The 26840-nt window shown below is 38.7% G+C and overlaps 1 protein-coding gene and 1 long non-coding RNA gene across 14 annotated transcripts in view; one reads left to right on the forward strand and one right to left on the reverse strand.

The window, feature by feature from the left end:
• GPBP1 (GC-rich promoter binding protein 1) overlaps positions 1–25834 on the forward strand; it is a 39176-nt gene extending 13342 nt beyond the window's left edge. For 6 of the 13 annotated variants that reach the window (XM_069777151.1, XM_069777157.1, XM_069777155.1 and 3 more), the window contains 10 exons: positions 5372–5491; positions 10816–10939; positions 11467–11690; positions 12349–12415; positions 14841–15025; positions 15490–15597; positions 16106–16270; positions 20493–20677; positions 24152–24254; positions 25360–25834. In XM_069777151.1, the coding sequence (XP_069633252.1) occupies positions 5429–5491; positions 10816–10939; positions 11467–11690; positions 12349–12415; positions 14841–15025; positions 15490–15597; positions 16106–16270; positions 20493–20677; positions 24152–24254; positions 25360–25518 (1383 nt within the window). In that variant the 5' untranslated portion in view covers positions 5372–5428 and the 3' untranslated portion in view covers positions 25519–25834. Of the gene's footprint in view, positions 1–622; positions 747–5371; positions 5492–10815; positions 10940–11466; positions 11691–12348; positions 12416–14840; positions 15026–15489; positions 15598–16105; positions 16271–20492; positions 20678–24151; positions 24255–24987; positions 25326–25359 lie in introns of those variants that run through there. The other 7 variants (XM_069777146.1, XM_069777147.1, XM_069777148.1 and 4 more) reach the window with 5 other exon arrangements.
• LOC138683873 (uncharacterized) overlaps positions 1–26840 on the reverse strand; it is a 446426-nt gene that overhangs the window by 67240 nt on the left and 352346 nt on the right. The gene's annotated exons all lie outside the window — the stretch shown is intronic.

Consider the following 26840-nt stretch of genomic DNA (forward strand, 5'->3'; position numbering starts at 1 on the left):
GGAGAAAAATTGGGGAAAAAAGAAGTAAAACTCATGAATTGAGATAAGAATGATTTAATACTTAAAGTAAAATAAAATAGTATACTAACAATAATAATAATAGAATATGATAACAATACTGATAATGAAAAAGGAATATAATAAATAAATAAACCCCAAGGAAAGACAAGTGATGCACAGTGCAGTTGCCCGCCACCCGCTGACTGATGCCTGAGCAGTGATCCACACCTCCTGGCCAACTCCCCCCAGTTCCTATACTGAGAATGATGTTCTATGGCATGGAATATTCTTCTGGCTAGTTTGGGTCAGCTGTCCTGGCCATGCTCCCTCCTAGCTTCTTGTGTACCTGTGTGCTGGCAGAGCATGGTAAACTGAAAAATCCATAACTTAGGATCAGTGCTACTTAGGAACAACTAAAACATCAGTGTGTTATCAACATTATTCTCACAGCAAATCCAAAACACACTGTACCAGCTACTGAGAAGAAAATTAACTCTATCCTATCGGAAACCAGGACAAGGGAAAATAGTCTATACTGTTTAATATTTGATTTCTTCATTTAATTTGGTAAGCACAAGCTAAACTAATGATAGTTGTTTGAGTTCAATTTTTGTTTTTTGCGGAGTTTTGGGAGTTGACTCTAGGTGTTTTTTCTTAGCCTTTTCACAGATGTCTTGGCTCCTGATTCACGCAGTGGCTTTCTGCTTCCCTTTTCTCAGCACGTTGTTTCTTTTTCTAAAACAAAGGTAATATATTAAATTTTCCTGAATGCTCTTCAGCTGACACAAATAAGTTTGTTTAAAAAGTAGTGTTTCCAGCTGCTTTAACACTGGTGAAAAACAGTTTCTGTCACAAAAGGACCTTATTGACTCAACTATAAAAAACACCATCCCAACCTTTTTTGCATGTTGGTTAAGCATACGTGGTGCAGTGTTCTTACTTCAGCTGCTAATGTGTGTCAGAGTGGATGTCTGAGTTACGTTTATGACAAATCTCTTCACTGTACATCACTTGGAACCAGCTGTTCATTATTCCTTGGCATTCACTACGTTATTATTGAAGATCATACTTCACAAAACTATAGAATTAAATTTTATGTAATTGGGTATTGGAATAATTATTGCAAGTTACCTGAAACAAAATGCTTTACAGGTTTGTCTCTGATCCCCCACAAGAAGTAACATTTAACAGTGTTTTTTTCTTTGCTGTAAACTATTCTACTATCCACAACACAGCAAAACACATAAATTTTATATAAATTTATGGTCTTTGGAAGACTTTCTGAAGTCACTATACAGTACTTGAATCAGACACTAGAGGCTATTGCTGAGATGAGAATGAATATTTTGACCAGTCTGATTAAAGAAACGTAAATGCATTTGAGTGTTAATAGCATGAGTGAGGGTAGCAATATTTCAGTATCTTTCTTACCTTTCTAGAATTGTGTAGCTCTGCTTCAGTAATAGACAACCTGAGCCAAGTTAGCTTTTATGACACTTTGGTTAAAGAATGGCGTATATATTTTGAATTTGTGCTGCTAGGGAATGGTGACTTAAACACCCAGTGATAAATTTTGGGCCTACTCTTTTGTTACCAAGAGAGTTTCTGAAAGCAGTGGAATTGTGTTCCGATCTGTGGTATACCTCAGTAACCTTACTTCTGATAGCTGTATTAATGCTGGGAGTACAACAGCTGTTTTATCAGTGTTAGTGAACAGCAGTTGATCTATTGTGTGATGTGTACCTAAGAGAAGGCTTGCTAGCAGACAAATGGGTTCTTCCTGTCTGTCAGTATAATTAAAGCAGTTTCTTGTAAATGCTTGTATGGATGCATACTACTGACTTCCATTCTATTCAAATACTTTAATTTTTTTGTTTGTTTGTTTTGGTTTTTAAAAATATTTATTATTTTAAAAGTGGTCCTATGTTTCTGAAAGGCAGAAGTGTTCTTCTAAAGTATGTTGCGGATCAATGTTACCTATTTGCCTTAGTGGCTCTTCAGTCTTTGTAAAGGCAGCTCTTGTTTGATGTCAGGCTGGAAGGCTGTGTCAAGTACATTTCTAAAGAAGTCTCTTCAGTATTTTTATTGATAACTTCCATCATGAAATAGAGCGTATGGTTGTTAAATCTATAGATAGTACAAATCTGAATAGAGGTTGCAAGTGCTTTGGAGGACGCAGAATGCAGAAATGTCTCTGACTGCTGGGGATAGCTTAGGTAATGGACTTGACTAGCAGGAAAAAAAGACTAAGGTCAGACCTGGTAGAAGGAACCTTTCTAGTGATAGGACATGTTGCAGAATAACATGGTAGTCTAAGTTGTTGACCTAGCTTAAGCTGGAAAGTAAGCAAGGAACAAACTGGTGTTTGGCAACCTAGCTGATCACGAAGGGTTTGAGCATAGTAAATCCTGCATGTGGCAGCAGATTGGTCTTGCTGACATCCCATTCTCACTTTTTGTGATCTGTTTTTAATTTACCAAAAATAGCTTCTGAGAATGAAGAATATCCTAGAGCTATTGAATATTTGCCAGATCCTCAAAATGGAGTTTGTGCTTGTAATGAAAATGTTTTTATATTAAAATACATTCTAGGACAAACTTCTTGGCAACGTCAGAAAGTTAGCATCTGTAAGAGTATTTATGAAGGTAGAACATGGAGTTGCCACCTTAAAGCTGGGTAGGCTATATATGCTAAAATACAGTTTTTAAAAATATGTTAATATTTGTCCTTTCCCGATCTGTTCTTTGTTTCCCAATTTAATTATGGCTAGGGTGTTTGTGCCTATTGAAAGTTAGTAAGGTTTAATAATGAAAATACTTGATTTTCCCATGTCTAATTGCCAGACCAATAATATGTACAAGCAGATGAGAGAAAGTGTTTTCTTGACTCTGGTGGTGTGGAGGTCAATATCCTCAACAGTTGCTTTTCTTGGGAGTCTTTAAGTGTAAAACCCAGTCAGGTAGTGTTCTAAAAATATATCTGTGCTTTTTTTACTGTTCTTCTTTTATCAAAACTAGCTGGAAGAATTAGGCCTGAAAGAGGTTTTTGTTTTATGGGTTTATTGAAATTTACCGATATTCTGCTGCTGACTTTGCACTCTGACTATTGTGTAGTTTTGGCCCACGTGTCTGTGTTTACCACTTCACTATACCCCTTTGTAGGAAAGGGATGGACTCATCTGACAGAGCAGCACTATGAAAAACCTTTTTAGAGCATTTAGTTGAAGAACTGAGAATATGAGGAAGACCTGAATCTGCTTCTAGAATAATTTTTGCAGGAAGAAATATACACCCAGTATCAGTGAGCTGTGGACAGAGCTCTGTAAAAAAACCCACCTTTCCAGTCCTCAGATACTTGATGATCACCAAATCTCGCCTGAGCCCTTGATTTTTGTGCAAAAGGTAGGGATGTTAGTGAGTTATGAGTAAACTCTTTTCATGGCAGTTGTATAAGCAGTAGTGTTAGGAAGCTTGACTAGTTTTTTAAAAACAGATGAATTTATTAAGAAATCACATTGTTAGTGCCTTTGTTGTCCCATACCTAATAGCTGATTTACCAATAACTTGGTAATACTTCTTGGATCCTTTGTTATGTTCTTACTCAGTATAAACTTAATCTCTCCCTTTGTTTTTCAGACTGTAAGTGCCTTGGTCTGAAGATTTTGTTGTTGTGGTTGTGCTGATCTTCCAGTATTAATACCTGTCTTGATCCTTTCTAAAGATTTCATGATTCTCCTGCTTGGAGATGAGAACTGTGCCTGTGGGAAGGAGAAAAATATTTTTTTTCTTGCTGCAGTCTGCTCACATTTAATTTGCTGTTTCTTAATTTAGCATGTCTTGTATTGGTTCATCTGTAAACATACACCCTTTTCTGTTTCTATGTCATTGCTGAACATGATTAATCACTAAAAGTGAACTAGGTTCCTGTTAGAAAGAGAAGCCATTTTTTGGATAGTTCTGTGATTCATTAGAACTTCTTTCACTTGTTTTTTAGTAGTCTGAAATAATTGGGTTCTTCAGAAAATTTCTCTGGAATTTTTGTTGAGGTTAATTTAGAAGATAGTTTTGGATGACTTCAGCAAGCTATTTGGGTGTGACATACCTTTAAACTTGTCTCTATTTAATGATAGTAGACTTTGTGCATCTTACCTTAGAGTTTTACCTCTGATAGCAGAGGTACCAAAAAACCTAAGTATGAGCTCACAGCATAAAAAGAAACCATCAGCTCAACTAAGTGCAGTTTAATGCTTACAAATCCGTTTGACTTCCTTTTAGAAGCTGGAACATTCTCATCTGTCACTGGAAGTCTGCAACAGCCTGGTTCAGGCCAGAATACAACAATAATTATCAGTTATCAAGTTCAGATTCCACAGCTCTTACTAATACTTACTCATGTTGCAGCAACCTTAGATTAGTGAACTATGTCTATGCTGACTAACAGATCTGCACTCTGTTGTGCAGAGATGTGGAATACACTTTTATTTGGGTCTCCCTATGAAATGAATGTGGGTGTTTATTATGCTTTCACTAGCTGAATTTCTAATAGTGTGTATATCATACTTAAAATCTTTTTGAATCACTGATGATTTTGCAGTGTCTAGCTGCAGAGCATAATTCAGATACCCTTATGATTCAGGCAATGTTTCATCCATTTTCCTTTCTGTGCTATAGTTCAGCTTCGGGTAATATAGTTCACATTTTCTTGCATTCTTTTGCTTATTGAGAGATGTTTTCCTACCTGTGGGGAGAGTGTGGGGTAGGAAACGTATTCTTGGGTTTTAATCTTAAGCCATTACTTTCTCTAGCCCATTTTCAAACTAGAGAATTTTACTGGATTTTGACACTGTTTCTGAACACGTAGACTCTCTTTTCACTGAATCTAGACATAATATGGGGTTTGTGGTGGCCCGGAGCATCTAGTTTTTTCATAAGGAGCCTTAATATGGCATTTGAGACTAACTTTCAGGGAATAATTAATAAAACCAGCTTCTTCTAGGAAGCTAATGAAATAGCTCCTGAAATCCATTCTAGATAGTACCAGAAAGTATTTCAACAAGCTAATTTTGGCACAGCTTTCTGGATCAGTCCTTGTGCAAGATGCTTCATCCCATTTGTAAGAGGAAGTAAAGGAAGGTATGTTACAGTTGTATTTTCATTATAGCTGTGATATATTTGATTAGTGTGACACTTTGGTAATAAAAGCACAAATGTGATGCTGTAAATGAGATGAGGATAGTTAGATTCTAAACCAGATCTGTTGAGAAAATGATACCAGAACACAGAAGGGAAATAATGATCAAAACACCATAAGTGTAATCCTCTTGTAACATAAGCATCTGAGAAGTATTCATTTCTTCTTTTTCCAATTACAGGGACTTGCCATGAGGTGCTGAAACCTTGTTTCATTGATTTGGAGAGACTGGACCTAAATGGCGCAGCATGACTTTGCTCCAGCCTGGCTTAATTTTCCTACTCCACCATCATCAACAAGAGTATGTTCTTTGTTTTTGTTTTGAACAGGCACTCTCATTAGAGCAGTCTAAATGTCATAACCTCAATTGTAGTAAAAATGCAAATCTATGAATAGGGTGATAACAGATGATATCTAGCTAGTCTTGTTGTGATTTAAGTAGTTGTACTGTGGTTGTCAAGCTCATACCTCCAGTAGAGTTTTTTGCTTGAGCAGCTGAGTTCATGGAAAGAAGCATGTGCTTGGCTGTATTATCAGAGCTGCTGTTGTATTAAGATTGCTTTCATCAGGAGTTTAAAATGAATTATTGCATTTTGTGCTAGAAGTACCAAGACAGAGGCACGTGCTTGATGTTCTTGCTTCTGATTTCTCTCTGCATCTTATACATTTTACAGAACTGTTATTATTTTTTTTTTTTTTGATCACTTGGTTGATAGAATGCTTTTGAAATAGACCTTCTGAAATGGCTATTCAGTTGCTGGTGGGATGCCTGTTACTACTGGTGGAGTGTGGCACTTTCAAATAGTTGTGCATCTTCACTGTGGTTGTTTCATCTAGACTGTTACTCTATACAATAGGACAGTTAGCTTGGAAACAGGAAATAGCAATCTCTGAATCGTTAGGATTTGTAAATACTCGTAAATAATAGGAAGTAGTGAATATGTCTGTCTCATATATGTTTCTTTTTTTCTGGCCTATCCTTCTACTCTTTTCAATTTGTATGAATGCAGAGGCAGCACTGGGTATTCAAACTCCTGTGATCTATTTCCCTATTTGTAGATCTGTCTGCTTCATGATAATCTTTTGAATGCGGTATCTATATCTTGCAGCTATGAGAGTGGCATTGCCTTACTTTAATGTATTTGTGTAAGTTTCCTGCTGTCTTTCATGTCCATGGAAAATGTTAGCCTTTATAAACTTACAGAAATAGGCTTGTGCTATTGTTAAATGCACAGTTAGCCATCAGTATTAGTTGTGTTCCCATTGCTTTGCTTATATATGTCTACACACACACACATGCATTTTTTTAGTCAAGTAGTTGAATGTCCTTATTCACATTGCTCTATTTATCTTTCTTCTACACTGACCTACCTAGCTTCTTTGTTTATTACAGTCTGTCAGCAACTCTCAGTTGCTGTTCTGGGAACATCAGGCCTATCTGTTGCAGGATGGTTCCTGTGATCTGTTTGTTTTTATTCTACTTGACTTCTGATATATTCAACTTTTTGGATCTGTTTTTCCAATTTAATACATTTTCAATTGAAGAGTAATCAGAGCTTACTTTAATATGGTGTCACAATTACAAAACAGTCTTCACCACATATTTCAGGAACCTCCTGGAAGAGCTTACCTGCATGCTCAAAGTGTCAATATAGCAGGATAAAAGTATGTTTCAGAACTACTCCAGTACCACTTGAATATGTCTGAGGTATGGGTTGTATTTGTCACCTCATCCTGGATTGTGGGAAATTTCATTGTAAACATATGTTGTGGATCCTGTTCTCTTTCATGATTCTCTGCCTCAAGGAGTTTAGATAGACTTTCTTGCATGTCTTAAAATCTCTGTAGCTGTCTGCTTTCTCCATTATAGTCTTTGTGCATCATTGTTTGAAATGCAGCTTATTCCCTTGTGTTACGGCCTCTCTTAATGATCAGCATTCTGTAATATATAGCATGTTTGGTATTAAACACTTGCAAAGTCTTTCTGGTCCTACCTGATGTGTAGTAATTCTTAGATTACAGAATAAGGCTTGTCCTGTCATTCCTCTACAAGACAGGTCTCAAATGTTGTGGCTCCCTGTCCTGGTTTCAGCTGGGATAGAGTTAATTGTACGCCTAGTAGCTGGTGCAGTGCTACGTTTTCAGTACGAGAAGAATGTTGTTAACACTGATGATCTCAGTTGTTGCTAAGTAATGTTTAGTCAAGGATTTTTCAGCTTCTCATGCCCAGCCAGCGAGAAAGCTGGAGGGGCACAAGAAGTTGGCACAGGACAGAGCCAGGGCAGCTGACCCAAACCGGCCAACGCTGTATTCCATACCATGGGACGTCACATCTAATATATGAACTGGGGGGAGGGAGGGGCGGGGGGATCGCTGCTCTGGGACTAAGTGGATGTCAATCGGCTGGTGGAGAGCAATTGCACTGTGCATCATTTGTACATTCCAATCCTTTTAGCATTACTGCTGTCACTTTATTAGTGTTATCACTATCATTATTAGTTTCTTCTTTTTATATTCTGTTGGACCGTTCTTATCTAAACCCACAAGTTTTACTTCTTTTTTCCGATTTTCTCCCCCATCCCGCTGGGTGGGAGAGGAATTGAGTGAGCGGCTGCGTGGTGCTTAGTTGCTGGCTGGGGTTAAACCATGACACTCCCTGTCCCCTCTGTTGCCTAGAATAGATTTTTATTTCTGATTCCCATTTCCCACAAAACAGCTGAAGGGAAGAGCAGATAAGAGGGATGGAGATGAAGAGGAAGGATGGGGTGAGGAAGGTGGGGTGTCTCATGTTTCATGCAGAATGGAGCTGGGGTGAGGCTATGGTATCAACAACATTTAGACTTGAGAAGGAGAAACTGAACTCTGCCTAGTCAGTTTCTATTTCCGTGAAGAGGCACTTTTAGGAATTGCATCTTTAGGAGCTTTGTTTCCCCCCCTGATCCTGGGTAGCCAAGGCTTTTCCAAATATAGGTAAAGGCTAGCACTGAAAAACCTGATGCCATGAAGCTGGAATTGTGAATGAGCTTTCTTATTGTCACTGATATAGATTACAGCTTGACTGAAATCCATCTCACCTATTGCTGATGATTTCCTCTTAAGTATAGGCTTTTATATCATCTCCCTGTCACTTATGTAGCAAAGCCAACTTAAATAGCTGGGTATCCATTGCTCAGTAGCTCTCATTCAGGTCTGGAACTACTCTATTTGCGTCAGTGCAGTATTGCAGTTGGGTAGATGGAAATGGGAAGTTGTTGTGAACAGTGAAGCCATTTTGGGATATGGATGAAACTTTTCGTAAAGGATTGTTGTAAAACTTGTATGGGGAGATTGCAGACAGACTGGTAAACTCAGTTTTTGCAAGCTTACTTTTGCTTCATGTTAAACAATAAGACTACTTCTTATAGTTCAAAAATCTGTGTTGCTTGCTTTCTTTCTTGGCTGGCTAAACCTAGTCAAATAACTTCTCAACTTCCAGAAACTGCCAATAGATTTCCTGTTGATTACAAAGTTTACTGTCATCTCTGCTACAAGAGGCTTGATAGACTGATGCCTCCATCATGTGGGGAAAATGCAAACTGCATGATATTTGCACACAATTTAGAGATTTTAGATTCATTGTATCACATACAACTCAAACATTATATATAAAATGCTGTCAGTTATACTTTGTGAAAATGTGATTATTCTTCAAAGTTCATACAAAAAAATTAAAGTCAAACTCCAAAGGCAATGTTAGAAGGCTGTCATATGTAAATGTGAATACATGAAACTATCTTCTAAAATTTCATCTATGATCAACAGATCTGGATCTTTCTGAAATTTTTGGCAGCTTAGTCAAAATTTGTTTATAAGGATTTATTTTTTACTTAAATATTGAGATTCATTATGATAATTTTTTAACCACCTAGACCTTTTGATAGTTTCTTGTGGTTTTTGGTTTCTTCTTTCCAAGTTTGTCAAGAAGTAATTCACTTCCTAGGTCTCAAATTGAAAGGGCAATTCCTTTTCATTTGACTTTTGTATGGTTTGGAAATACATGCTTTGTATTTTAAACATATCTCTTGCTTACTTGAGTTTGAATTTTAAGCAGTGAGTTTTGAACAGCACCTTGAGTTCTGCTGGGGCATTGTCAGTAGAACTTGGGTATAATTTTCTGTCTGTGATTCTCTTGCAGCGGCAGGGAACATGGGAAGGAGGAAATAATTTTCTCCAACATGTTTTCCAAAGTAGTTAAATCTATTACTGTGATATTCTCCCCCCCCCCCCATTGATCAGTGGAGTACTTTAAATATTAGTATAACTTGAATAGATGTTAGTGGATAATAACTGTTGAAAAAAACTTGGGGCTTTCATTTTCAGACGTACACCATTACTACTGTACTTTTTTTCCTGAATGTTACTCAGTCTGGAGGGAGAGTGGACTTCAGGCAGCAAAGTTGATACTTCGAGTGCAGTAGAGTTGATACTCCCTGGAATCAGTAGGCTTAATTTGATGACACAGTCCATTTCCACACAGCTGTGCATTTATGCATTTGTAGCTCTTGTGGCCCTGGGAGGTGTTGGATCTCTTGTACATGTGCAATACAACGGACATATATACGCGCACAGTAAGTCTGCTGAGAGGGAAGGGGGCTTTGCTTCATTTGCATCAAAGGCTGGCTGCGCGGCAGGGAGGTGTTGGGTAACACAGCCCTTTGTTGTGGCTCACTGAGGAGACCTGTAGTGTGAAGAACAGTAAGGCTAAGCACTATTGCAGAGTGAAAACGTATTCTTGAATTTTTAACATGTAACAGCAAAAGAAATGTTACAGTGTTAAAATAGTAAAGCCAGATAGAAGGAATAGGGAAGACAGCTGCAGTAAGACATGATCTTTTTTGGTTTAATTCCCTTAGGTATGAGTTCTAGTCAGGAAGTATTTTTATTTCTGAGTGCTGTTCTTGATATAAGGTTTTAGTTTATAAAGTACTTTCTACTGACATATTAAAGATTTATTTCTTTAAAATTTCTAGAGTGCCTATTTGTAAGCTGGTAATTTGAAGTATATTTGTGAATCTGTACCCTTTTGACTTTAGGTTTTATTTGTATTTCATAACCAGTTGCATTTGTCTTATTAAAGTTATAATGGCAAGACTAATAAAATTGGCCCTTTTTTGGCTACAGCTGCGTCCAGTGGAAGTTACTCCTTGCTTTCTATGGAATGCACATGTGTAGTCTCCAAACACCCAAATCAAGATCCCAGACTTCTTTTCTGCCTTCCACACTGTGATCTCCTGTCCTTTCTTACCTTTTTTTATTTTTCCTCCGCTGCAACACTTGTCACTTGTGCTCTGTTCTGCTGCCAAAACAAAATAGACACTTGGGTTTTTTACCTTGTGTCACAAGCATGGTCCTCAGTGCTCTTTCAGTGTCCTGGAGCAGAAGATACAGCTTCTACTTTGCTAGCCTGGGAGATGGTGACACAGTTCTGAAGATATGCATACTTGAGGACTGCTGCATTGTCTGTCATTCAAAGTCATTTTATAAATGAATTGTATATACCATGAGTAATGTGCATGTTACAGTTCTGATAATTCAGCTTTGTTATTAATCAGATATCTCAGGTCTACCACTTGTGCTCATTTACAGTCATCACTGAACTTTGAGAAACATTCTGAAAATTTTTCGTGGGCAGAGAATCATTATGAAGCGAATCGCAGAAGACACAACTCTTCAGATGGGTTTGATCCTAACATTGGACGGCCTAATGGAGGTATAATTTAGCTTTCATGGAACATTTTGAATATGTTTACACTGTTGCTTTGTAGCTCTCCAGCTAGAAAAGAACTCTGATGATAATAGCTCTACTATGGTACCACTACTATACTACTAAATTCTTATTCTGTAGTAAAATAGAGGTAATGGAAAGACAAATCTTCTGGGAGAGGATATGATGACCAGGGGCTGGTGAAAGTAGTGTTGAAAGTCTTTGAAAGTTGCCAGGTGTATTTCTCTCTTAAGAATAGTAAAAGTGTTAATATTCTAGCCAACAACATATAAATGAGCAGCTAGAAAAGGAGGTTGACTTGTCTTAATGTTGGACTACTAGCCTCTTTGTCTGGCACTGTTTTGTAAGATTTTTTTTCCCTGCTGCTTATGTGAATGGAAACTTAAATTTACTATGCTATTGCATCCCAGAGTATAAAGCTGCTGACTTAACTTCTCTAAGAACTTTACAAAAATAGAATATTCTTTTAAAATTGTTTCTAATTGCATTTCTTTAAAATTTAAAAATCTAAGGACATTTTTGGAGAAAAGAGAGGAATGGTTGGCGTTCACAAGGCAGAAATTGTACAGAAAATATAAACCATCGTGGGGGATACCATGGTGGAGGTTCCCGTGCTCGTGCCAGTGCTTTCCACTGTGGAAAAGGCCATGGACTGCATGAAAACAATGTACCTGGTAATGAAACTGGGAAAAATGAAGACAAGGAAGTACCCAAACAGTTTGAAGCTGAGGATTTTGTAAGTTAATTGTAACTATAATAAACAAGGTTTCATTGTTTCTGCGAGTGCCATTTTGTCTATTACAAGCTGCTTCATGAGATTTCATGAGTTTAAGATCATCATATAAGGGATCACCCTTCCCATAGGTCAGAGGGTGTTAGTCATTTGCCCACTAGCTTGTTTCTCCTTTTATATACAGTTTTTATCATTATATGTTTATTATTGTCACTTAAGTGTTTAAGTGAAACTACAACTGTGTTCCAGTTTGCTGTGGTATGTGTATGTATTAAATTCTACACAGTTACCTTATTGGAAATCTGAAGTACTAACAAAGTGATCTTCCTGCCAATGGCCCTTTGAGATCCCATGCTTCAACCTAGAATTGTAGAATGTGAGAGGAAGGGTGAGCTTCGTGTTTGAAGAACTATACATCGCTGGTTTTTGTTTTCTCTAGACAGTTCATGTAATGCTATTGACTGCTGTCTGAGATGTTTTATTGGAGAAGAGCAACAAGTGAGCCTTGACCTATTTGGGTCACAGGGGAAGTGTCTAGTCTGTCTCCATTTAAAAAACTTTGACAGCAGAGATCATACTGCTGATATTATTGTGATTCTTTATTTCATTGGTCCCAGAATTCAAGTCTTATTTTTTTAATAATGATAAAACTATCTTTCAGCCGTCTTTGAACCCTGAATATGAGAGGGAACCAAACCAGAATAAATCTTTAGCTGCAGGTGTGTGGGGTGAGTATTTCTGATTTTTTAAATGTAAAAAATGTAGTGGAGATCTGAAGTTGTTTTATTTGAAACATAGGAATTTTTTTAGAATTATAAAGGTATAGATTTAAATTATAAAGGTATAGGTTGAGATTGAGGAAACTTCAATATTATTACAATGTAGGTATCTTATTGTTAGAGAGGTAACACTTCTATTTGAATGTCAATCTGTTGGTCCGTAGATGCAGCCACAGCTAGGATTCTTTTCCAGAATAAGTATACATCTTTTTTGTAAGGATGTCAAGAATTTATCTTCATCTTTATTTTCAAGAGGAAGTGCAATAAAGGTGGGTAACCTAAACTAGTGATGTGATTGCTAGCTGAAGATTTTGTAAAAGAATGCTTCTGACTGATTAGAGCTGTTGGAAGAGTTTGAAGAGAAACCTGTGAGGACTGGGAAGAGCAGGTTAGCTTGCAGAGGTCTAAGGTCTCTTCCTGGAAGCAAATGTCTTAAGCTGTTGGTCTTGCTTATGAATTACTTGTAACAAATCCAATCCTGAGAGCAGGCCTTGAACTGAACTGTAGTTTGGGATTGTTTTCTCTTATCTACCTGATTAAATTTGGCTACGACTTTACAATTCTGTGGGCTTTATGAAGTCAATTGTTCACCCTTAAGAAGATGGCAGCTTTAGACTGCACAGATTGTAAAGTAATAAACTTACTCAAAATAAGAACCTTTCTCTTTATGAAGAAATAACTTTAATTAAGCATAAAAGCTACTACTTAAACTGTTGCTAAGACTGAGATCTGAAACTTGTTGCTCATTTTAAATGGTACTTTAATTTGCTGGTTCTATTTCTCATACTTCCCCAGTACGTTTTGCACTCTTAGGTAACACTAGATGTAGGCCAGCCCCTCAATATAAATATCTAATTGCTAAGAACTTTTGCAGGAGCCTAAATAATTGGACTGCTTTCCAGTTTTGCGTGTTTAGCAGCTTTCATGTGAAAGTCAGGAAGTACAGTTATCTTTCAATAAAAGAGCAAAAATAACTAAATTCTTTCCTAAGCAAGTTGGGAAAAAAATTACATAGCAATTTGAATGTTTCACAACCTTTGCAGCACTCTAGCTATGGCTGCTGCATGATGTGGCTCAGTTTAAACTGAAGGAGGGAAAGCTTTCCAGGTTTTCTGGATATCATTCTTCACAAGCACAGGAAAGAACAGTTCTGCTAGCTACATAAAATCACAGGATGGTTTGGTTCGGAAGGGACCTTTAAAGATCATCTAGTCCAACCTGTAAGCTACAGTGCAATGGCTTGTTACAGCTACAGCTTGGTATCTTACTTTATTACAGCTCTGCTATTGCAAATTTTGGTTTGTAATTGAAAAACGGAAATTACGGCTGTTATTATTCCCTTTTAAAGCAAACAATAATCAGGACAGGAGGAATGTAACCATCCTTTTCCTAATGCCTGTTAACAATGTATGCTTCTGTTAGATTCCATTTTACTTTGTGTATGAGTGATGGCAGTGTGCAAGTATTATGAAAAGTCTTTCGTAAAGTTTAATGAGAGCTAAGTATACAGTTATCACAAATGTTTTGTAACATTTACTTGCTAAACAAAGCTAAAGTCAGTTATGCTTTTAAGATAGTGGGTTTTTGTTTTAAATGTAGGATGTGGTGACTGTGAAGTAGAAATGCTTGCAGGGAGAGGAGATAATCTTGGAAAAGGCTGTTAATGCAACATTGGAACATGTGCAAAAAATAAAGCATTTTTTTCACTTTTTGAAAATTTTAGAACTGTTTTTAATAGGTGTTCTTTAAAACTGCTAAATGTCAGTTACTTAGTATGACAGCTGGCTGTATGTCTCTTAATTAGTACTCTCTTGAACATGGAAATGTTATAAGCCTCAGATGTTCTGTTATGCCCTTCGGAGGCATGGAGATAGAGAAACTGGTCATTGCTGTGGTCTAGAGTAGTGCACATCTTGTCTCATGTTTATAGAGCCTTGTTGTGGAGTATTTGGCTTTAAACTGAGCTGTTAATAAATATATACGTAATTATTTTTTAGTAACCTTAAAGGGAAATATGAAAACCATAATGTCTTTTGAAGATTAGGTAACTACCAACAAATAATAGTATTTGGATTTTAGATTTGCAAACAAGAACTGCGTAGCTGTCTTCTTTGAAGAATATCTTTACTATCTGAAAGTAAAATTCCTGAATTGCCAAGTGAACTATTTTACAAATGGCAGTGCTAGAAAATGGATCAGAACCTGTGTTTATCCAGGTTTGGACAGTGTGTTATTTGTGGAACTAACACTGGACTAAGTTCCTGATTTATGCCTGTTTGCCGTGGACCATATGGCGATCCAGTGCCTTATGAACTAGAGACTTAAGATTGTATATACATGCACACACATATATGTACCCTTCTTTTTTTTCCAGGGTACCCTTTGAATCCTAAATCTAGATCGCAGAGAATGCTGGTCATTAAAAAGGGCAGTACAAAAGAACTGCAGATATCTGGATTCCCAGTAGTAGGAAGTCTTCATTCACATCCAGTAAGGAATGGACCTGGTACAAGTGCTTATAAAGGATTAGTCCCTAAACTTGTCACTCCACCCACAAAGGTGAGTCTTGGATACCAGTGGTGTGAACAGAATGCTGAAAAAAATCATGCTGTAGTTCTAAATGTGCTAATTTCTCCCTTGAGAGTACTGTTCCTAGAGTATTATGCTTTCAACTCTTGCTAAGTGCAGCACACCCCAAAAGTGAATGGAAACAACTTTTTCTCATTTTTCTTTTTAAGCTATACTGTAATTGGATCTCTCTTTGTTTCTTATTTATCTTTTCTGAGAAGTGTAAGAGCAAAAAGGATGTTTTTAACTTACGGTAAAACAGTGCCTTTTGTATATATTTTGTGAGCAGATGAATTGCTCTTAAACAGTCTCTTTTCCACAAGAAAACAGGTGTTTGCACTAAATTGTGGTTGTAGTTATCATTTGCTTTTGCTTAATCATTTTTCTGAAGATTCCTGAAAATAATTCTATTGTAGTTATTGACTCTTTAAATTTCTGTTTAAATTTTTATTTAGCCTACACAGTGGAAAAGCCAAGCAAAAGAAAATAAAGTTGGGAATCCATTTCCTCATGGATCTGCATATGGTGTTGGCAATTTCAGTCCTTTCAAATCAACTGCCAAGGTATCTTCTCTATTACAAAATGCAGTGAAAGACATAAAGCAGTATCTAGTTTTTTTATCAAATCTGTAAAACATTTAATTTGGCTAGATAAGGGGATCAGTAAGTTTTATGCAGAATTGCATTAAAAAAGTTTGGAAGTTAATGTGTGAGAAATATGGAAGGCACATCACTGGCCTTTAAGTACTGCACAATTTGCTTTGTAGGTTTGATTTGGGGTAAAAATGGTGCATTAGGAAGTATAACCTGGTAGGTTTAAACTTCAAAACTGCTAATGGTATGATGTACTTCAGAAGGTCGTTAGCAGTGCTCCATAAATCTGCATCTCTGGGTTTACATGTGAGAACTATATATATTGAAATAGAAATGTCTTCTCTCTGTTTTTGACCATGGATATATGTGAAACTTGAAATTACAGGTGCCAGGGAGTCTTTTTGTCTTTCATTCAAAGTTTTCTAAGTGAATAAACTTCTAATATTCTTTTTTTTTTCCCTCTGACTCCCTACATTAGTGTAATTGGTCAAATTCTTCATCTCCTGTTGACAAAGTTGGTCAGCCTCGTTTAACAAAATTGACAAGAATGCGGACTGATAAGAGTGAATTTTTGAAAGCATTGAAACAAGACAGAGTGGAAAAGGAACATGAAGACAAGAATCATGCTGGGCAAAAGAAGGTAGTTTTGTTCATACCTGTTGTAGATCCAGCAGTAGTAATTTTCAGACGGACCATAAACTGCTTCTTATTTTGCTGTAAACAGCTGTTAAGTCATGGTCTTGGATCTTTAAATGAAGGAAAGGAATTATATTTTGATGAATTTAAAAAAAGTTGTTCCAAGTACTACTCTTCCTCCAGTGCTTCTTACAAGTTTCTTTCTTTATGCAGTATCTGTTCATACATAACTCAAGTACATCTGTGTCTTTAGCAATAATAAAAAGAATAAACTAAGCTTAGTACAATAATGTAATCATAGAGTTGTTTAGGTTGGAAAAGACCCTTAAGGTCACTGACTCCAACTGTTAATCTAACACTGCCAAGTCTACCACTAAACCATGTCCTTAAGTGCCACATCTACATGTCTTTTAAATACCTTCAGGGATGGTGACTCAACCACTTCCCTGGGCAGCCTGTTCCAATGCCTGACAACCCCTTTCAGTGAAGAAATTTTTCCTAATATCCAATCTAAACCTCACCTGGCACAACTTGAAGCTGTTTCCTCTTGTCCTATCGCTTGTTACCTTGGAGAAGAGACTGACACCCACCTCACTACAACCCCCCTTCAGGTAGTTGTAGAGAGCGATAAGGTCTCCCCTCAGCCTCCTCTTCTCCAGACTAAACAGCCCCAGCTCCCTCAGCCGCTCCTCATAAGACTTGTGCTCCAGGCCCCTCACCAGCTTTGTTGCCCTTCTCTAGACATGCTCCAGCACCTCCATGTCTTTCCTGTAGTGAGGGGCCCAAAACTGAACACAGGACTCAAGGTGCGGCCTCACCAGTGCTGAGTACAGGGGGACAATCACCTCCCTGCTCCTGCTGGCCACACCATTTCTGATGCAGGCCAGGATGCCGTTGGCCTTCTTGGCCACCTGGGCACACTGCTGGCTCATATTCAGCCGGCTGTCAACCAGCACCCCCAGGTTCTTTTCTGCTGGGCAGCTTTCCATCCAGTCTTCCCCAAGCCTGTAGCGCTGCATGGGGCTGTTGTGACCCAAGTGCAGGACCCGGCACTTGGTCTTGCTGAGCCTCATACAGTTGACCTCAGCCCATCGATCCAGCCTGTCCAGATCCCTCTGTAGAGCCTTCCTACCCTTGAGTAGATCAACCCTCCCTCCCAACTTGGTGTCGTAAGCAAACTTACTGAGGGTGCACTCGATCCTCTCATCCAGATCACTGATAAAGATATTAAACAGAACTGGCCCCAGTACTGAGCCCTGGGGAACACCACTTGTGACTGATCACCAACTGGATTTAACTCCATTCACCACCACTCTTTGGGCTCAGCCATCCAGCCAGTCTTTCACCCAGCAAAGAGTACACTTGTCCAAGCCACGAGCAACCAGTTTCTCCAGGAGAATGCTGTGGGAAACAGTGTCAAAGTCTTTACTGATGTCCATGTAGACAACATTGAATGTGTTTCCCTCATCCAGTAAGTGGGCCATCTTGTCATAGGAGATCATGTCGGTCAAGCAGGCCCTGCCTTTCATAAACCCATGCTGACTTGGTCTGATCACCTGGTTGTCCTGTACATGCTGTGTGATGGCACTCAGGATGATCTGCTCCATAACCTTCCCCAGCACTGAGGTCAGGCTGACAGGCCTGTAGTTCCCCTGATCCTCCTTCAGGCCCTTCTTGTAGATGGGCATCATGTTTGCTAATCTCCAGGCCACTGGGACCTCCCTGGTTAGCCAGGACTGCTGGTAAATGATAGAAAGTGTCTTGGTGAGCCTCAGTGCCCTTGGGTGGATCCCATCTGGCCCCATAGACTTGTGGAGGATAGTGTTTCATACCTTGGCTATGAGTTATCCTACAAAACAATTAATGGAAAGACTTGGTTCTGCTTCTCAAACCATTTTGTTTCTAATTAGAATGAGATTGTCAGGAGTTCTTTATTCTTGGTCTAGTCATAAGACCAATAGTTCAATTTATGCATACATAAAGAACCTGTTTTCACTTTGTAATTGCAACTTGGAGGTCTATACTGTCTGTATATAATATGTATCATGTTTCTTTCAATCTGGATCAGTTTATGCAGTGCTTGGCTGCCACCAGAGAATATTTGTATTAGTGCTACCAGCCACCAACAAACCATAAGCATAGTTATCATACATAGTCCAAATGAAGATAATTATTGTGTTATTCAGGATGAGGTGATTACAAGCCTGTTCGCTGTAAATCTGTGGTTTAAAATGTTTTAACAAAACAAAAAAACATTATAAATTACAAATCAGCCAGATAAATGAGTGGGCTTGAGGAAGGTTTATTTGGATTCAAAGATGTGAAAAAAGAAACAGTGCCAGTGTGCATTGCTTATAAGAGTAAGATTGACTTTTCTGACCCTGTTCCTATTTCAGGCAAAATAAAACTTGCTGTAATGGGACTGTACAACTTAGCTGTGTGTGTGAGCTAAGAAAGGTCTACATCTTTCCATTAGGCATTCTGTGGCTGAGCACACTGAGATGGGTCTTGGGAGTAATGTTGTTCATGTGTGTTTAAGAAATACACATAGATTTTGACTTAAGATGAAAAAGATATTGAGAAACACTGTCTTGAGCTTCGGAATTATGAAAATAGTACATGAACTTTGTGGGGGTTTCTGTTCCTGAAATTGTCTTGAGTTGATAATATCTTTGATACGTACGTCAAATGCATTTGCTTGTCCCATTGTATGCAGCTGATTTTCAGGAGCAAGTGTATTTTTTAAAAAAAAAAAAAAAAAAAAAAGGCTTTTAGTAGTGGAAGTTGCAGTGTCCTTGGACAGGTATATGTAACAAGTAGCCTGGAGTAGTTGTTGGAAGTGCATGCTTCCTTTTCCCTGTCATTGCTGCTTCACTAACGGGTGTGAAAGGATGTTAAACGGATCATGTAAGTAATAGCCGTCCTACCTCCAACGTTAGTTTTAATGATCATCAGTAGAAGACACGGTGTGCAACTGAGTGGATGGGGAGATAACTGCACAACAGTTTCTGTAGTATGATCCTCTTGATGGAATTTTGAGGCCTATATTAACAGATTTCACCTCTGAAATAATAAGACAAATCATAATCAGCAGCTGAATCATGCTTGGAAGAAGCTATTTTGCCCTATATATATTAAAATTGTTTAATATTTTTATGAATTTTGTTGATAATCTGAGATGCATTCTTCAGGCATATGATTTAACAGCTGAATGTATGTTTACTGGGATACTTGTTCTTAAATTCTTGCTGAGCATTCTAAAATTTCTGCGAGCAGACAACACTGAGTAGGAGGGAAATGATGGTGGTCTTGATCTTGGACTGTGCGGTATGGTTTCTTACAAATGCAGAACTGGCTGATGGAGTGATTGCTTCCTGTTATGGATAATGCTGTTACATGCCCAGTTTAGGGATTTCATTGTCAAAAGGGTGTTAACTAGATAATGATTGTACTCTCCTCTTTGTTTTTGCAGTTAGTGAGACTTCTGAGGCTATTTGGCTCATTGCTAAATAAGAATTACAGGGTGCTGAATGAGTAGAATAAAAAGAAACATCTGTGATTTATAGGATTAAAGAGCTTTTAATATTGGAGTGAAGCTGAACAATCTGCTTTCTAAATAAACTTTTTTCCTAGTTCTTATTTCATGGCTAGTAAGTTACAGTTGCTGTTAAGAACAGCCTGAGAAGCTGTGGTGCGTGCATGTACATAGGGGAAATTGTTGTCTGAATTTAAAGAGCAGTATCCAGTCTTTCTGAACTTGTGGCAGATGAATTTGCTGGTTGAGGTAGGGTGGCTATGACCTCCCCCTTACCCTAAGTAAACTTGAAAACTCTTACGCTTTCAAACTTCTACTGACACACATGGCTCTGATACTTAATTAGGAACATTGTAAGTTCAACAGGTAACCTGTTATTTCTGCAAGTATGAAAGGCAGCTTAAATAAGTTTGTATTTTAAGATATGTTTGAAACTTCATAGAAAAATGTTTGAGGCAGAGCTTGGGAGTTGCTTTCTACATCACTTGATCAGTGGCATAAGTTAGGATTTCTGTAGTATCCAGGTATTACAAACTCCAGAAGTATGAACAGAATTACCCCTGAAGTAGTATAGAGTGTCTCCATTTAAACTTAATTTAAATTAAATGGAATCACTGAATTGCAGCCCTTGCAGACACTTACTTGTGAATGGAATTTACTTTTGAATTTTGTAATATATCATTATTTTTAACAGGATGATGAGTCCTTTAACTTGCGTAACAGCAACAGCCCTCATCATGAGAGAGATATAAACCGAAACTTTGAAAATGAAATTCCGCAGGAGAATGGCAATGCTTCAATTACATCTCAACAAGTCATTCGATCTTCAGCTTTCCCTCGGGCAGATGTTCTTTCAAGCTCACTGGAGGCAGAGCATAGGTATGTACTTTATACAATACAAAGAGTGTTCCTTCATGGTAAGTGAGCATGTCATAAATTCTTACTGTTTCAGAAGTCAGAATCTGAAAACTGAGAACACATAAAATGTTTAATGAGTACTGTCAAAGTTTAACTTTTAAACATGTACTAATTTAACATGGAATATACTTTGTTTCTGCTAGACTTGTGTATTGACTTAAACTTGCTTTACTAAAAATTTGAAGTATTTCCTTATAAAGAAATAAAGCGAACTGCATAGTGACTTCATCCCTCTGATTTTGGTCTGCATGTCTAGAATGAACAATGCATGTAATTGCTATTTGTATTAATAATACTTTAAATGCTGCATCTTATGTAAAACTCCAGTGAATTTTTCGTCATTGTTAAAGTAATTAATTATTTCTGTAGCTGACTAGTTGACACTGTCATTGGCATCACAAGAAAACGCGCTGGAAAGGGAGAAAGTAACTTAAAGGATTGTAACAATTCTAGTATCTCATAAAAGTAACTGCAGTACCAACTGGCAGAGATGAGAATGATGCTGCTGGGAAATCACAACTCAGTCTAGAATGAGCTTGTCATGAGCTCTGTCAGATTCTTACTGTTTCTGGCAACTACAGAATTGCAGTGATAGGTTTTTTTTGTTTTTTTTTTTTGGTGATAGATTATATGTATACATTGGACTGGAGAACTTTCCTTTTTGTAGTACCTGCAGAGGAAACTTTCATGACCTCTTATCCCTCATGAGTACAAAAAATGAAATGAACCCTGCTGTTTCTTTTTTTCTGCCATTGGCTATGGAGACAGAAATCTTTGGCCACTAGAGGCTGCTGCTGCTGCTTTTTTGACTAGAAGATAGGAGTCAAATCTAAGTCTCATTTTTCACTTCAAATAACATTGAATGACCTTCACAGGGTTTCTGGGCAAGTGTTTTTCCTTTGTGGTATCCCAGAGAGTCTGTGTCTCTATACTGTCCCAGCCCTTTGGCTGTGACCTCTGCATACATGTAGACAGGTGTTATGGTAAACCTTTTTGTGGTAAATTGGACTTGAAGTGATCAGCTTAACTTACAGTATACTTGTGCATACCTAGTAACAATATTGGCACATCTTGTACAAAATGTATCTTGGGCTTTCCTTCTGCTGTGGAAGTTTCTGACATGCAGCCATCCTGTTGGAGTCAAGTTTACTAATCTGAAGTTTATTTTTTTTATGTAGTTCAAGCTTTTAACCATTCTAGAAGTCTAGTGTTGCTTTGAAGGGGCAGCGGTCCTGCTAACTTCAGACAATGTTGCTTAAAAGCTAATTAACCATTCTGCTAAATTTTATTTACATTAACAGGAGCTCTGTAACTATTCACTTTATTGTACATACTACTGTTAACATCTTAGCTTGCTTGCAGTAAAACTTTCTAACTCAAATTACTGTTGCCAAAAGTATAACTATCATTAAACTGCATTTGGCATTGTGAGTCTTTTTCTGTATGTCTATACAAATGCACACATTCTCTTAAAAGAGAGTTTTGGATGACTTGTGTATTATTTCTGCTGCTTACTGAGGATTTAATTGTTCCTGGCTGTCTTATCATCCAGTTTGGCCCAAATACTACAGAGGATGTAACTTCCATTTCTGTTACTGTCCTGTAAACTTTTCTGAACAGAGTAGAGCTGTTCTCCCCTTCTTCTGCAATTTCAGGCTTTTATTGTGGTTTTAACAACAGTCAGTGGTGTCACTGGTCATCTGCAAGCTTGCCCAATGCACATCCATTGTATTGGGACCTAGAGTTCTTTGTGGGGAGAGTTATGTTGAAGGGCATTTTTTGATGCCATCTGGCTAAATGAAGTACCTGGCACATGACATTAACTGTGAGTTCATCTTACTTCCCAGTTTTAATGTATTCACCATTCTTCAGCTCTAAGGGTCAGTCTGTTGTGTCAGTTCTGGCACATAATTTAGAAACCTCTTTATTTTTTGTGAAATAGCTTTAACCTCCTTTAACATTTGAAGTCAATAGGTGCATGGTTTGCCTGAAGAAGGTGCTAATCCTTTTGGCAAAAACTGTGCAGCAAGAGAACTTACTATCTTTGTTGTTAAATGTCACAGTGTCTTCACCCTCAGATAAGCCCTGTTTACACAGCGTCTTCACATGTAAAACCACTTGTATTCCTCCTCAGATATTGCTGTCCCACTTTTGGCACTGTCGTGGTTTAACCCCAGCCAGCAACTAAGCACCACGCAGCCGCTCACTCGCCCCCCCCCCCCCCCATCCAGTGGGATGGGGGAGAAAATCGGGAAAAAAGAAGTAAAACTCGTGCGTTGAGATAAGAACGGTTTAATAGAACAGAAAAGAAGAAACTAATAATGATAACGATAACACTAATAAAATGACAACAGCAGTAATAAAAAGATTGGAATGTACAAATGATGCGCAGTGCAATTGCTCACCACCTGCCGACCAACACGCAGCTAGTCCCTGAGTGGTGATTCCCTGCTCCCACTTCACAGTTCCTAAACTAGATGGGATGTCCCATGGTATGGAATACCCCGTTGGCCAGTTTGGTTCAGGTGCCCTGGCTGTGTCCTGTGCCAACTTCTTGTGCCCCTCCAGCTTTCTCGCTGGCTGGGCATGAGAAGCTGAAAAATCCTTGACTATAGTCTAAACACTACTGAGCAACAACTGAAAACATCAGTGTTATCAACATTCTTCTCATACTGAACTCAAAACATAGCACTGTACCAGCTACTAGGAAGACAGTTAACTCTATCCCAGCTGAAACCAGGACAGGCACTAGCTAAAACACGTTGATTATTGAACCTTTGGATATCTCTAGCTTTGTCATGAGGAGGAATCTGCCTTTTGTTTCCTTTCCTCCCCTCATCTCAAAACCCACTCCTAGTTGTAGTCTGTCTGTCCTGAAATAGCAGCATCTGCTGTTGGGTGAGACTCAATTGCAAAGAAACCTGTCCTGGCTTTGAGATTAGTGTGTGCTAGAAAAAAGAAACTATATGAGGCCATTGCATCCTGAATTGGTTCCCATGGAGGAGCACCACCAGTATTCCTCATGGCTGCTCTGTTATCCAGGAAAACCTGCTGATTCCCGCAGTGTAAGTCTTTGTCTCTTCATACCGTTTTCAAGGGGTACACTGCTGCTCCACCAGAGCAGTTATGCAAAGGAAATACATTCTTACTTTTCCACCTGACACAGATTTCTTGTCTTAAAATGAAGGTACCGTTTTTGCCACGGGTAGTGATAAAGCAGGGTCATCTGTGAAGGACCTGAGAACGTCTCAACTTCTATGCTTTATATATCTTTTGTAAGGCTTTTAACCTACTTTTACGTAAGAGTTTGTTTAAAAAAGATTATGGACTGATTAATCCATTTGTTACAGATCTTTACACATATATGTAGGCAGAGCTTGAAATGTCTTGAGTGTAAGTAGCAAATTCCTTAATGTTGTCCTTTTTAATTTAAAGGTTGTTAAAGGAGATGGGCTGGCAGGAAGATTGTGAAAATGATGAAACATGTGCTCCACTAACAGAGGATGAGATGAGGGAGTTCAGAGTCATTAGTGAACAGGTAACACTAAGTTAATGTTCCATTATGAACTTGTAGTTTGCTACCCTAAATGCCTACTTTTGAGAAGGACCTGCAGTAATTTTGATTATTAGGGGTATTGCCGTTTCAGTACCATTTCAGTATTGTGCTTTAGGAAGAATAGTTGCTTTAAAAGAATAGGGGACCAGTGCTTATTGTAGGTAGGGCCTTTTTTCAGAATATCAAGGGAAGGGTAAGGGAGTGCTTCTGAGTAGTTTCAGTGTTGCTGGGACCAGCTCCTCAACTTGGCCTGAGGAAAGGGAATTTTCTTTCAAGGTTTTCATGCAGTTTCCTTGGTTCTCCAAAATCTGAATTTTCTCTGCTGGAAATTGAGAGACATTTAATTCACTAGTAACAAAGTCTGAAAAGGCAATCTAGACTTGATTTTTTTTGTTGTTTGTTTTTTTTTTTGATTAGGAATTTTGTATATACCTGATGGGGTCAGTGAGGAGGAGCTGGAAGGGAGAATCTTGTGCAATGTTAAATCTGAACACTTGATATTTCTGTAAGTCTAGCCACAATTAGAGATATGGAATATTAAACTCTTAAATGCTTGGCTTATTGCCCAGCTTTTGCACTATGTGTGGAAATGCAGTAATTCCTTTTTTGTTGTAGAATCAGTTGTTTCCTTTCTCTCCAGTGTTTTTGACTTTCCAGCTGCATCAGGTAGACAGATTGGGATACCCATTCCTCCCTGCTGCTTCTCCTCTTCTAGGCCCCTTCCTTATTGCAGACCCTGCCCTTCTTAGCACAGATGTTTGCAGCACTGTGGAAAAAGGGACTACATCGCAGGAGACACCATGTGGGAGGAGGGATCACTGGGGCAAGACGTCTGAGGAAGTGGGTGAGAAGAGGGTAAGCTCTCGTTGACTGCAGGAGCTTAGCACTATTGGAGGTGCTTGGATACCGGTGGCTGGCCCAGAAGTGAAGGTGCTCAGGGGAGTTTTCCTTTGTGTGTATATATGAAAAGGTAGTGCTGTGGATCTAATGTAGCCCAGAGATGAAGATGTAGAGAATGTTGAAATGCAACAGATTGTTGTGTTTAGCTTTTTCCTTCTCTTAAATACATCTTGTTTTCTCATTTCAGTTACAAAAAAATGGCCTTCGGAAAAACGGCATTTTGAAAAATGGCATCATCTGTGGTTTTAAGTTTAGCCCCTGGAAAAACAGCATTTTCAAAACCACTCTGGAGAATGAGGATTCTGAGACGAGCAGCAGTGATACATCAGATGATGATGATGTGTGAAGACTTCTGTAACATCTGTAGAAGACCATTTTGATCTTACAAAAATTTGGGGATGTGTTGTCCAAAAAAAATTTCTAATTTATGTAGTAACTTACCCATTAGAGGAAGAATGATGTGACTTTTCTCTGAAGAAAGGAATGTTGTGTTGGGTGTGTTGAAAGCTACTATAATTTCTTTGTAAATGAATGTTGTAGAATGAGGACTTAGGTTGACCCAGCATTGACTTCCTTCATCACTGAAGCATTTCTGAATAGCAATGTGACAATGTAACAAGTCAGACTTTCACATTTAATAATAAAGACAAAGAATTATGTAATGTCTTGTAAAGCTTCTTTCTTAAAATGTCCAAGTCCATGAGGGGAAAAAAAGGGCAGCTTGACACAGTGTTTTGTTTGCCAAGTGATTTCTTTCTTACAGTGGAAATCCTTGAGTCCACTTTGTATGCACAAAGGGCAATGTAGCGTGTTGGGTAAAATGTGCACTACAACTCTTTTCCTTAACTGAACTGTTGTACTGTTCTACTTCCACACATAACTGCTCTTTAGCCATTTGTAGCGTAGCTGTTGTTATTGATGGCAAAAGATCTTGATGTTACAGTTCCAAACTTCTAGAACTAACCTTTACATTGAAAGGGGGACAGAGAATGGGGGTTGCGGTCAGTTCATCACACGTTGTCTCTGCCGCTCCTTCCTCCTCAGGGGGAGGACTCCTCACTCTTCCCCTGCTCCAGTGTGGGGTCCCTCCCATGGGAGACAGTCCTCCATGAACTTCTCCAGCATGAGTCCTTCCCGTGGGCTGCAGTTCTTGACGAACTGCTCCAGTGTGGGTCCTTTGCATGGGCTGCAGTCCTTCAGGCACAGACTGCCTCAGCCACGGAGTCCCGGCCGTTTTGGGTGGCCTCCGCTCCCCCGCTCTCCTCCATGGGCTGGGGGGGGACAGCCTGCCATCTCACCATGGGCTGCAGGGGCATCCCCTCCTCCCCCGCTCCTCATCCCCTCCTCCTTTACTGACCTCGCTGTCTGCAGTAGTGTTCCTCTCACATTCCAATCCCACTGCTCACTGCAGGTTTCCCTTAAATACATTCTCCCAGAGGCACTACCAGCGTCACTGATGGGCTCAGCCTTGGCAGAGGGAGGCCCAACTTAGAGCCGGGGAAGCTTCCAGCAGCTTCTCACAGAAGCCACCCCTATAGCCCCCTGTCCCACTACCAAAACCCTGCCACACAACCCCAAAACAAAGGTACACTGTTTAAAAGGACAACGTTTTAAATGAGCTGGTCTGTAAGGCATTGACATGTACACTGGGCCTACTGACTCAAGCTG

The sequence above is a fragment of the Haliaeetus albicilla genome, chromosome Z, assembly GCF_947461875.1.
Source record: "Haliaeetus albicilla chromosome Z, bHalAlb1.1, whole genome shotgun sequence".
Classification (NCBI taxonomy): Eukaryota; Metazoa; Chordata; class Aves; order Accipitriformes; family Accipitridae; genus Haliaeetus; species Haliaeetus albicilla.